The sequence below is a fragment of the Vigna radiata genome, chromosome 10 (genome assembly GCF_000741045.1).
Source record: "Vigna radiata var. radiata cultivar VC1973A chromosome 10, Vradiata_ver6, whole genome shotgun sequence".
Classification (NCBI taxonomy): Eukaryota; Viridiplantae; Streptophyta; class Magnoliopsida; order Fabales; family Fabaceae; genus Vigna; species Vigna radiata.
This window is the reverse complement of record NC_028360.1, coordinates 19910473-19921793: the sequence shown is the minus strand read 5'-3', so window position 1 is coordinate 19921793 and position 11321 is coordinate 19910473. Positions and strand designations below refer to the sequence as shown.

The 11321-nt window shown below is 33.3% G+C and overlaps 2 protein-coding genes across 6 annotated transcripts; both read left to right on the top strand.

The window, feature by feature from the left end:
• Positions 1-3782, top strand: LOC106776179 (probable protein phosphatase 2C 10). 5 transcript variants are annotated; one of them, XM_022786788.1, is made up of 6 exons: positions 6-330; positions 725-813; positions 1721-1960; positions 2192-2468; positions 3057-3211; positions 3284-3741. In XM_022786788.1, the coding sequence occupies exons 2-6, from the start codon at positions 787-789 to the stop codon at positions 3422-3424; spliced, it is 840 nt and encodes a 279-aa protein (XP_022642509.1). In that variant the 5' UTR covers positions 6-330; positions 725-786; the 3' UTR covers positions 3425-3741. The 5 variants fall into 5 exon arrangements, with proteins under 5 accessions (XP_022642510.1, XP_022642509.1, XP_014519027.1 ...); XM_014663541.2 differs by having other exon boundaries at positions 665-813; XM_014663542.2 differs by having other exon boundaries at positions 554-813.
• A 706-nt stretch (positions 3783-4488) lies between these two features.
• On the top strand, positions 4489-10661 carry LOC106774561 (outer envelope protein 64, mitochondrial-like). Its single transcript, XM_014661593.2, has 13 exons — positions 4489-4951; positions 5047-5199; positions 5291-5415; positions 5910-6035; positions 6471-6653; positions 6885-7029; positions 7194-7362; positions 8247-8381; positions 8489-8686; positions 8916-9043; positions 9120-9171; positions 9518-9587; positions 10203-10661. Exons 1-13 carry the CDS (start codon positions 4728-4730, stop codon positions 10283-10285), a joined length of 1791 nt encoding a protein of 596 aa, XP_014517079.1. The 5' UTR covers positions 4489-4727; the 3' UTR covers positions 10286-10661.
• The last annotated feature ends 660 nt before the right edge of the window (positions 10662-11321 follow it).

The window sequence follows — 11321 nt, the reverse complement described above, 5'->3', positions numbered from 1 at the left end:
TTGGAGGCAAGAGCTATCTTAGGAAAAAATAAGACAATGGTAAGGAGAGAGAAAGAAAGAGAGAGAAAGTGTGTTAAGAGGGTAGAAAGTGTTGCTGACTTTTGAAGTCTTTCACAAGTCCCCACCCAACCCAAGACAGCAGCCACCTATGGGAGAGAGTTGAGAGAAGAACTAAGAATTGAAACCTCGAAACAGCTGTATGTAATAATCAAAAAAAGTGTGTCAGCATAGCAATAGCAATTACAATAACACAAAACTGCAAAGTCAATAAGGGCAACCTCTGCCTTTTCGCAACCATTGCAGACCAGACTTTCTCAACAAAACCATAAGGTTACCTTACCACCCCTCCATCTTCTTCTTTTCTAGTCTTTCTTTTAATAACCTCTTTTCATCACAAGGGCGTTTTCTTACAAGCTTTTGCTGTTCCTCCTTTATTGCTTTCTCTCTTTTTCTTCATTTCCTATAGAGGAGACCACCCACTTCTCCTGTCCATCTCTAATATATTTTTCTGCCAAAAATTTCAAATTTTTGGACTGGTTGTGAATTTTTTTAGCCTGCTGATTATCTGGGTGTTGGAAAGATTTCCTTTTGCCCTCTCTTTTCTCGAGAGGATTGTTAGAATTGCTTGCGTCAGTGATCGGAATGTTTTGCTGATAATTCACAGTTGTTGGAGAGTTTTGGAGTTTCTTTGCCTCAAATATTTGCTAAATTTTCTGTTCTGAAGATTTGAGAAGAGTTTGATGTTGAGCAATAGAAGGGGAAGGTGAGGCGGGGCAGAATTATTTCATGGATTGTTTCTGTTGCTTCCATCAGGTGAGAATCTGTGGCCTCTTTATCATTCTTCTAAAGTTTTGCCTTTAGAATAATCAATCTTCATGAATATACAATTTCTCAACGTTTTAAAAGATTTTCTTGTCTCTTAGAGGGGTCTTATGCAGCCTTTGTCTATGTGCGGATTGAGTTTTGACTGGGGCAATGAATGGCTTTGGACTGTCCCTAATTTTATTTTTCTAAGCATACTTGTTAATGAAAATTGAAACATAAGATTTTTGTTTTTGTGTTTGTAGTCTGTACCCTCAGAAAAGTATCATTCCGGGTTGGACTTTCTGCAGTAAGTTACTTTCGAGACATAGGGCTCATTTCAAATGGTTGCTATTAACCAAACTGTCTATTTAATATAGTTTCGACTCTTGAATGTTTTGTCAGTTTTTTTCAGTCTACTGTGAACAAGATTTTAAATTGTGATCATGGTCCCCTCACAGCTGTTGTCACGATTCTTGATATTGTTGGAAATTACAAATGCGGTTGATGCTCCACAATTGCAGTTGTGTTGTTGGGGTCACTAATCCAAAAAAGCTTTGCATATGAAATTGCAGTCAGACCTTTTTTTAAAACCATGCTTATGAGCTATGTTTTATTTATAACTCATTTGGTTGTTGGTTGTTGGTGCTGATAAATACTCAGTATTCTGTGGCTGTGGCATTTTAAGTGACACTCAACCAGATAGAATTATCTAGTACGGGATTTATTTCTGAATGCTGTTTGTATTGACAACTTCCTATTTCCTAGCTTCACATTTATGCTATGTTTCCCTCAATAATCAATCATTTTCCATTGTCTTTTTAATAACATCTTGAATGCTTCAAGCACGTTCCTTGGATGGCATCTTATGTTAAACACTAGAATTTTTGTTAGTGTATTTTGACTTTAATAGTTGTAGGTGGTTGGAGGACGCTCTTCATGTAGCTCCGGCAAGGGCAGGAGCTATCTGTTTCCAGTTAAGTATGGTTTTAGCCTAGTTAAAGGGAAAGCAAACCACCCAATGGAGGACTATCATGTAGCAAAAATTGTCGAGTACGAAGGGCAAGAGTTAGGACTTTTTGCTATATATGATGGACATTTGGGAGACAGTGTGCCAGCCTATTTACAAAAGCATCTCTTTTCTAATATCTTGAAGGAGGTCAGTTATTGAACCAAACTAAAATGTATCATGCATTGGTTTATCACATTTGATTAGCTCCCCATACAATCTCTTTCATGATCAATATTGACAGTAAGAAATGTAATCTTCTATAACCTCTTTATCGTCAGAAAATCCTGAAGTTTGGCCTAATTTTCTCCTTTGAACTCTGCAATGCCACTTGGCAAGATTTTATTTTGGAATTACAAATTGTAGTCTTGACTATTCCAGGAGGACTTCTTGCCCGATCCTGCAAATTCTATCATTAAAGCTTACGAGACAACAGATCAGGCAATTCTTTCTCACAGTTCTGATTTGGGGCGAGGAGGATCTACTGCAGTCACTGCAATTCTGATTAATAATCAGAACTTATGGGTCGCAAATGTTGGAGATTCACGAGCAGTTCTGTCAAGGAAGGGGGTGGCCATTCAGATGACCATTGATCATGAGCCAAATACTGAGAGGGGCTTCATCGAGAACAAAGGAGGCTTTGTCTCAAACATGCCAGGTTCTTTAACAAACCTTAGTCAATGTCTGTTAGATATTGCTTACATGTTCAATGCGGAGATTTATGTTGTCTTTCTTAGATTTCAATACTATGAAATGTTTGGGAATATGATTTATGCATCATGAAATGATTTTTCATTAGTTATGGTGTTTGATTACTGCTTTAAGTTCAGTAACTTTGTGGGATGCTTTAATTGCAACCTTAAAGCATGACTTGGACAATATTTACCTTACAAGTTACCCTTGTTGTATGGATTTACACTCTACACTCAAATATAAGGACTGATCTTGATATATACATTAATTAAATATAAAATTAAGTGAAGTAGTAAATTACAAACAATGAAGCTCCACGAACATAAGCACAAGATTGTCAGTTTTTATGCATATCTCATTTTTAAGCTTGCAATTGATAAGGATACAAACAAAATCTCACATCAAATAAAACAAGAGATAAACATGAATTTATATAAATTATAACATGAAGGCTGAGTTTTGGAATGTTGGTATAATAGAAGTATTTTGTGACATTAATACAATTGTTGTGTAATTTGGAGGAGTTTGTTAACTTGTTAGTGGTTTATATCAGGAGATGTTGCAAGAGTGAATGGGCAGCTTGCAGTTTCTCGAGCATTTGGTGACAAAAATCTAAAATCACACTTGCGATCTGATCCTGATGTACATCCTTTTGATATAAACTCAGATGCTGAGCTTTTGATACTTGCTAGTGATGGTCTTTGGAAGGTTATCCATAATTCTAATATCTTTCTGTCCATTGTTTATGCAGCAGTTGAGTTAATTGTTTTATGATTGCAGGTAATGGCAAACCAAGAAGCAGTTGATATTGCTAGAAGGATAAAAGATCCACAAAAGGCAGCAAAAAAGCTAGTTGCGGAGGCATTGAACAAAGACAGCAAGGATGATATTTCGTGCATTGTAGTTCGTTTCAAGGGTTGACTGATAGATGAAAAAGGGAACACAACACAACAACAAACACCACACAACTATTCCCTATATTTTCTTGGTATATATTTCATAAATCTTTTGAGATCTCGTGATATCCATTTTCTACAACACAGGTTTTGCTCATTCCTCTGTAAAATTGAACTTCTTCAAATTAGGTCCTGCCATTTAGTATCTCATCATTTCTTTTGTGTAGATTAATTATTATTACCATCATTTTTCTTTGTAATTTGCATTATTGTTTCATGTAGCAGTGTGAAGTTGAACATAGTTTCTAAATTTGATCCAGGGAGTTATGCGTTTGTTATGAACACAATTTACATTATACTTTCAATACCCCTATTTTTTTTTTCTTTTTATTATAGATTTGAACCAAATTGTATTTAAAAAAAATTAAAATTTCGATACGACTAAAACCTAAAATAAATTGGATAGACTCATCAGTTTATCTATTTTTTTTTAAATTATTTTTAACTTAATGTAATATTTTTAAATTATTTTCAACTGAATGTAATAGAAACCATGTTTGGAGATATCGGACAGTTAAGTCAATGCATAAATTTTTCTTCTGCTCTAAACTTCCACATTCGATTTTCAACTCGAAATTAATGTTAAATTTTCTTCAAAATTAAAAATTACTTTTCCTCGTCCACAAGTAAATTAGTTATTCAATTATCAACTAACTTCTACTTTTCATCTTTGCGTGTAGTTTTTATTTCCAATATTAATTAAAAAAATTCACTTAATATGTTTATTTAATTTTTTTTATTAGCTAAAAAAGGTTTGAATATGAATACTTTTTAATTAAAACTTGACACGTCTTTTTGTCGCAAAATTCAACAAACTTCCATATTACATAATCTTATCACAAATAAAAGTCTACGATTGAGTTGTGATATGATTTTTATCATTAACGTATTCAAATTAAATTCATTTAATCAGTCCAATATGAGAATATCAAAACTTCTGACTAAATATTTAATAATCAACGCGCTAGATGCCGTGAAAGACACATTTGTTTGTTTAAAATTAAAAAAAGCCGAAAAGAAAAATAAAATAAAATAAAATAAAATCCGTAGATATATATATATGCTGGGAATGTTTTGTAATCTGATTATTTAAAGAAAAAAAAAAAAAAGTGGTAATGTAATAAAATAGAGTATGCTAGATTCGCGCGAATATACATTAGGTTGAAAATTTATTTGGGAGCGGCGCATGATAGCGCGGTGACATTCCCTCCTTTCTGTAAAACCCTTACGTTGAGTGCCCTCTGTATCGTCACGTCACGTTCACGATCATGTCTAAATCGTTGAAGCTTAACGCCTCCAACCCTAAAGTCTGGCTCCTCATTGGAATAGGACTCGCCGGCGCCGTCGTTCTGGTCGAGACCCGCCGGAGGCGACGGTGGAAGCTCCCCAAAGAGGACTTTGGTGCATTCGTAGAGCGTTTCGAACTTCTCCCCATTCGTCAACCGGACCAAACGCAAACGCTCTCTGCCCTAAGCTTCGCCATCAAAGACATGTTCGTTTCGTCCTTCATTTCTTTATTTCCCTCTGCTTCAAATATTTTTGCGTACTAATTTTAAACTAGTTGTAGTGGTTGTTTGTTTGCGGCAGATTCGATGTGAAGGGGTATGTGACGGGGTTTGGGAACCCTCATTGGAAGAGGACGCACAGTGAAGCTGGGAAGACTGCCATTGTCATCACTGCTCTCCTCTCCAACGGTGCTACTTGTGTTGGCAAGACTGTTATGGATGAATTCTCTTTTGGGTGTGTAATAAGTGTTAGCGTGTAACCGCATTTTATTCTGAACTCGTTTACTTTACTAATTTGTTGGTGGCTTTCGTCGTCGGCATTGCAGGATTTCCGGTGAGAACAAGTTTTATGGAACGCCAATTAATCCTTACTTGACCTCATCCGTCCCTGGCGGTTCCTCCAGTGGTTCGGCTGTTGCTGTTGCTGCACGTCTCGTTGACTTTGCTATTGGTGAGTTTACTTTACTTGTTTGTCAAGTAATCTTTCATTTGAAAATGCTATTCTCTCAATTTGTGTATGTATTCTCACTTATTAGCTTGCCTATTCAATGTAATAAACAATCGTCAATTTTATTTTGTTTAGGACATTGGACTTGTTCTTGTGCTCGAATGTATTCCTAAAAAGTGAAAGTGTTCGTTTGTGTGTATTATTTGGTCTCATACAGCTGTGAAATAGTTTTTTCTATGCTGACACTTATTAAAAGTTCAGTTCCATGGTTGTGGGTATATACAAATTATATTTTGATAGTTGCATTCACCATTTCAGGATTCCAGCTCGTAGTTTATTATTTTGATCTCATTCATGTATTGTTGCAGCATGGCTTGCTGTGCATAGTCTGTCACTGTCTTATCCATATATGAAAACATTCACATTGCAATTTCTTTGCGATCATAAAATTCATTTGCTATTGTTTTCTCTCTCAAGTATCGTGCTTGCTTATGTAGGTACCGATACAACAGGTTGTGTGAGAATTCCCGCAGCATTCTGTGGTATTCTTGGGTTTCGACCATCTCATGGGGTTGTATCCACCATTGGAGTTCTTCCAAATGCACAAAGCTTGGACACTGTTGGTATGATGCTTAATTGTGTGATTTGTTTTATATGCTTTTATTTATTTTTCCATATATTACGAGGTTTTATTTATTTGAAATATCCACATATACCTTTAATCTCTTTCAAACTATTGAATTCTGTATCAATTTTCCATGTGACCAGTATTACGTGGAGAAAATTGGGAAATTACATTCACGGTTTAATAAATTTTCAGATGAGTCCTATATAACAAGATATGATTGTTGGTACTCGGTATTGCTTTCCAGTTTCTACAGTATAACATGTCTAGTTAGGTCTCGGTCTGACAGCCCACTGTAATATATGCTTTATCTTAATTAGAAATTACTGCTCATTGAATCGAATTGGGTTTACTGTTCTTTTAATTTGTGCGCAATTTTTTTAATACTTTCTTCTTTAATTGTTTATTGCCTGATTGCATAACTACATTGTAGGATGGTTTGCTCGGGATGCTTCTGTCCTACGTCATGTTGGACTTGTTTTACTACCAACGAATTTGGTGGAACTCAAAAGGACAAGGCGTATTATTTTTGCAGATGATCTTTTTCAACTTTCTAAAGTTCCTTCACAGAAAACAGTATATATTATTGACAAAGCAATTGAAAATTTGTCTGGTTGTAAGTTTCTTTACCTTTGAAGACTTATTTATGACTCCTTTATATATAATTTTTATGGTTGATTTACTCGATTGTTATCACCTAGTGGAAAAAGGCTTTTGTTGTGTTGTTATTATTGTATGATTGATTGTCGATACAGTGAGTGACAAAACTTTGAATGTCTTGACATGATAAGGGGAAGTTTGTGTGTACTATGAAGAATGAAGTCTTTTGGTCCAATTGTTTTTGCAGATCAGTCCCCGCAACATATGAATATTTGCCAGTATATTGCCTCTAATGTTCCCAGTTTAAAGGGATTTCATGATAAATTAACACACCAACGAAATGGAGTATCTATGTTGAAGGATCTCACTCTGGTTATGTTTTCTTTACAAGGGTATGCTAATTTATCCTTTAGTATTTTACTATTAAAATTATACTTTATGTTTCCGTATGGTTGATGAATCATTTCCCTCGTTTGCCTTTTCAGTAAACATTGCATTTTAGATTTTTTTTAGGTCTTGTATAACCCTTTATTGCAATTTTGTATCTGCTTTTCAGATATGAATTCAAAACAAATCATGAAGAGTGGTTTAAATCAGTCAAACCCAGGTTAGGACGTGCTGTGTCTGAGCGTGTTATTGCAGCCATGAATAGTACACATGATCATGTGAAAACCTTGTATAAAGTAAGAAATGAAATGCGGGTTGCTTTCCAACGTTTGTTAAAGGTACTGTAAAATCTGCAGTAATTTGTCAGTAATGCTTTAGCTTAATGTTTTCAACTTTCAAATGATGTTAAAACTAGCATGGTGAAATGTGCAATGTGTGGAGTCGTATTACATATTATTTAAAAATATATAAAAAAAATAGAAAACTGAAAAACTAAAATGGCTTTTAATATATCATGAAATTATCTTATTTATAAGCAAAGCTTTTTAGTGTTATTAATACTATTCATTTTCAAATATAAATTAAAAAGAATTAAATAAATGAAATATTCATGAATGAATCGCAATATTATATATGATACTGAAGCCATCATGGTAGTAAATACTTATGCCTACATAAGAAAATAATCATGGTAGGATTGTGCCAATACTTATCTAAGAATATTAAAATATAAGCATTTTGTATCAAATAGTTGTAATAATGAAAAGATTATAATTTAAAAAGGATTAAAAATAGAAAAAGGAGGAGATTATAGAATGATCGAATAAAATATAGAATCAAATCCATAATATATACGAAAAATATATTTTAAATATTTATCTATCAATATAATGTAAATACTAATATACTTTCTTGTAATGTTTTACTCTAGTATGATGCTGTGTGTATGCCTGTCATTGCTATTCGTCACTGTGAGTAAACTTTCCAAGTTATAGCCTTGAGTTTTCTTAACTTGTTATGGCAAGATTAGGGGAAATGGAGAGTAAATTAGTAGTCCAATATTGCATTTGTTTTCATATCAATGTTTGAAAAAGTGATTTGTCCTAAAATTATTGCATCAAGTTATTCCGATTCCTATTATGAAATCTCAAATAGGCATTCTTAATGTTATTGTATTTGTTTGTGCCATGCCCTTATCTCCTCTGTTTTGATTGTCTTACAGGATGATGGAATACTGGTTATTCCCACTGTTCCAGATGATCCATTAAAGCGTAATACAGATAAAGGATTTTCTTCTGAGTTTCATGACAGAGCTTTTGCATTATCTAGCATTGCTAGTATCTCTGGATGTTGTCAGGTATCTTTCTATCTTTAGGCTTTGGAGTGAATGTTTTCCCTCCCAACTTTTATTTATTTATCTGAAACTTCTGTTGATTTTTATATTTACTTATGCATCATTTGCAGGTTGCAATTCCATTAGGATGTCACAAAGATTGTTGTGCTTCTGTCTCGTTCATCTCGGCCCATAGAGCTGATAAATTTCTTCTTAATACGGTTTTGGATATGTATACAACAATTCAGGAGCAAGTTAGTGTTGCTTATGCTTTGCCCCAACCGGATACAAATGGTGGTATAGAAACTTCCGAGCTTTTGAAGGAGAAGGTTAGTTCTATTTCAGCATTTCTTTTGTATTCTGATAAAATTCTTTTGTAAATAAGGTCATCATCTTGTAAAATCCATAAGACTTGATCAGTTGATTAATAATGAATGTAAAATATAACTGTATTAAAGCTTCTCAAGAAGGGTCAATGGTTTTATATGGGGTAATGGTGTAGGAATGGTGGTAGGTTTTAAAGATGTGGCATGGATCACTAAAAAGGCATTTTTTCAGGGAAATGCAGCCTTTAAAGGAAGGCTGTGGAATAAGGCAGTCGATTACTACAGTGAGGCTATTAACTTGAATGGGAAAAATGCAACTTACTTCAGCAACCGGGCAGCTGCTTACCTGGAGTTAGGATGGTACAAGGTTTTTCCTGTTCTTACAATTAACTTTCACCATTTCTATGTAACTGGTGTACACTGTGAAAATATGCAGCTTTCAGGAAGCTGAAGAGGACTGCAATAAGGCCATATTACATGATAAGAAGGTGAGAAGCTGAGCATGTGACAACAGAGTCAATATCGTGAAAAACTTGGATTCTAAAACTAGCCATGTATAATAATAACCATAACTAATGAACTCTACTAACTATAACTTGTATTCTAATATTGTGTTAAAAGTATTTCTTTGAATACCTTAAAATGTCTTACATTATGGGTATCCATCTTAGGAGAAGCTTAATAGTGTTCCAGTTATCATTTATTTTTGCAATTTACATTTAGTAGATCCCTGTATTTCGTAGTACTTTTGATTTTGACATCTCAATCTAAAAGAATATCTACATCACGTATGGATGTCATTGGGGATTGTTCTGTATTTTTATTTTACTGCAGAATGTAAAGGCATATCTGAGGCGTGGAACTGCTAGAGAACAACTACTTCGTTATAAGGAAGCTCTGAAAGGTGCGTTAATTTAAAAAAAAAAAAAAAAAAAAAACTGTCTTGCATGTCATTTGAATCTGATTTGAAATGGTGTGTTGGATAGTTCTTGACTAGGACATATATCATAGAATAGAACAGTCGTTACTAGTCAATTTTGATATTGCGTAAGCAGTCCAATAATGTTTGGACTTTTTTTTAAACTTTGTTTAGAAACATGTGGAACAACTCTGTTGAATACAGAAGAGGCAGAAATGAGGATAATCATATTTAAGTGTGCCTGGTGTGTACCTCTTTTGGTGTCATTAGATCTTTTAATCTTCAAAGAACTGCCATAGTTGACCATGTAATATAGGTAGGTGAAAAGGGGTTTTGTTTGAGGTAGAGCTCGTAATTGTTAGATATTCGGATGTCTTAGTTGTACTCCAATCTTGCACTGTTGTAGGATGAGCTATTCGTTGTGTCCTGTAATAGAGAATTTTGCTGCACTTAGACAGCCGATTGTTGGCCTCACTGTCTGACCATTACCATAGACTATTATCAGGATAACTGGATCTATGTGATAGTTTTCTTTGGATCACCTACCTCTTATTTTAATGCTGTTCCCTTTCCTCTTTCATTTTCTCACGTTTTATCCAGATTTCCAGCATGCTCTCGTTCTTGAACCACAGAACAAGACTGCTAGTCTGGCAGAGAAAAGACTCAGAAAATCCTGGAGTTGATACGGGCTGTTCTTTCGACACCGACCTCCATACGTCTGAAGAATGTAATGGCTGCCGATTTGGTTCCTTTCTTGCACTTTATACGAGCAACACAGGGAAGACCAGTCTGTGTTGGTGGGATGCTCCATTTTTGATCTCATCTGGGAATTTTGTTGTAAAAAAATATTATAGAAAAAAGGCATAGAAATTTGGAGCCAAGAAGTATACGCCGTCTCACCTCCTTTTCTTCCTCCCCACTCTTTGTTTGTGCAACTGTTTAAAAGGCAAATAAGTTCTGCCTAATAGTTTTCCCTAACAGGCTTCTGTAAATTTTAGATGTGATTAAAACGTTTTGCATTTCTGATTGTGCGGAAAATAAAACTTTTTGTTTGAGACATATTTTGAGAGTCAATCTGTATACGATGTTATATTGATCCAAATGCTAAATCCATCCAAATTATATAAATTTTAGATTATATGAAATTATACGAATTTTAAGTTTAACTCATTTTCAATTTTAAAACTGAGTTTAAATAATAATTATATTTTTTTATGTATATTAATTTATTGAAAATACGTTAGAAATTTTGTAATGATAATTAAAATATGCCTAAGCATACACTAAAAGAGGTATTTGTTTATTTATTTAAAATCTAATATAATTTTTAAGAATGCATATCAATAATTTCAATTTTATACAAAATTAATATTTTGAAAATTGATATGGAAATTTAAATTTAACAAAATAATTTCAATTTTATACAAAATTGATATGAAAATTTTAAATTTAAGAAAGTAATAGTTAATTAAAATAATATTTTATTAAATATTAAATAATAGAATTAGAATATATTATTTTTTTTACATTAAATCGGTTTAAAAACAAATTAAATAGACAAAGTAATAAGATAATTTTTTAGAAGTGCAATTATTTATATGATATAAATAATTTATATTAATATATATATATATATATATATATATATATACACACACACTATTTTTGAAAATATTATTTTAAGATTAAAATAAAATGTTTCTACATTTAATTTTATTA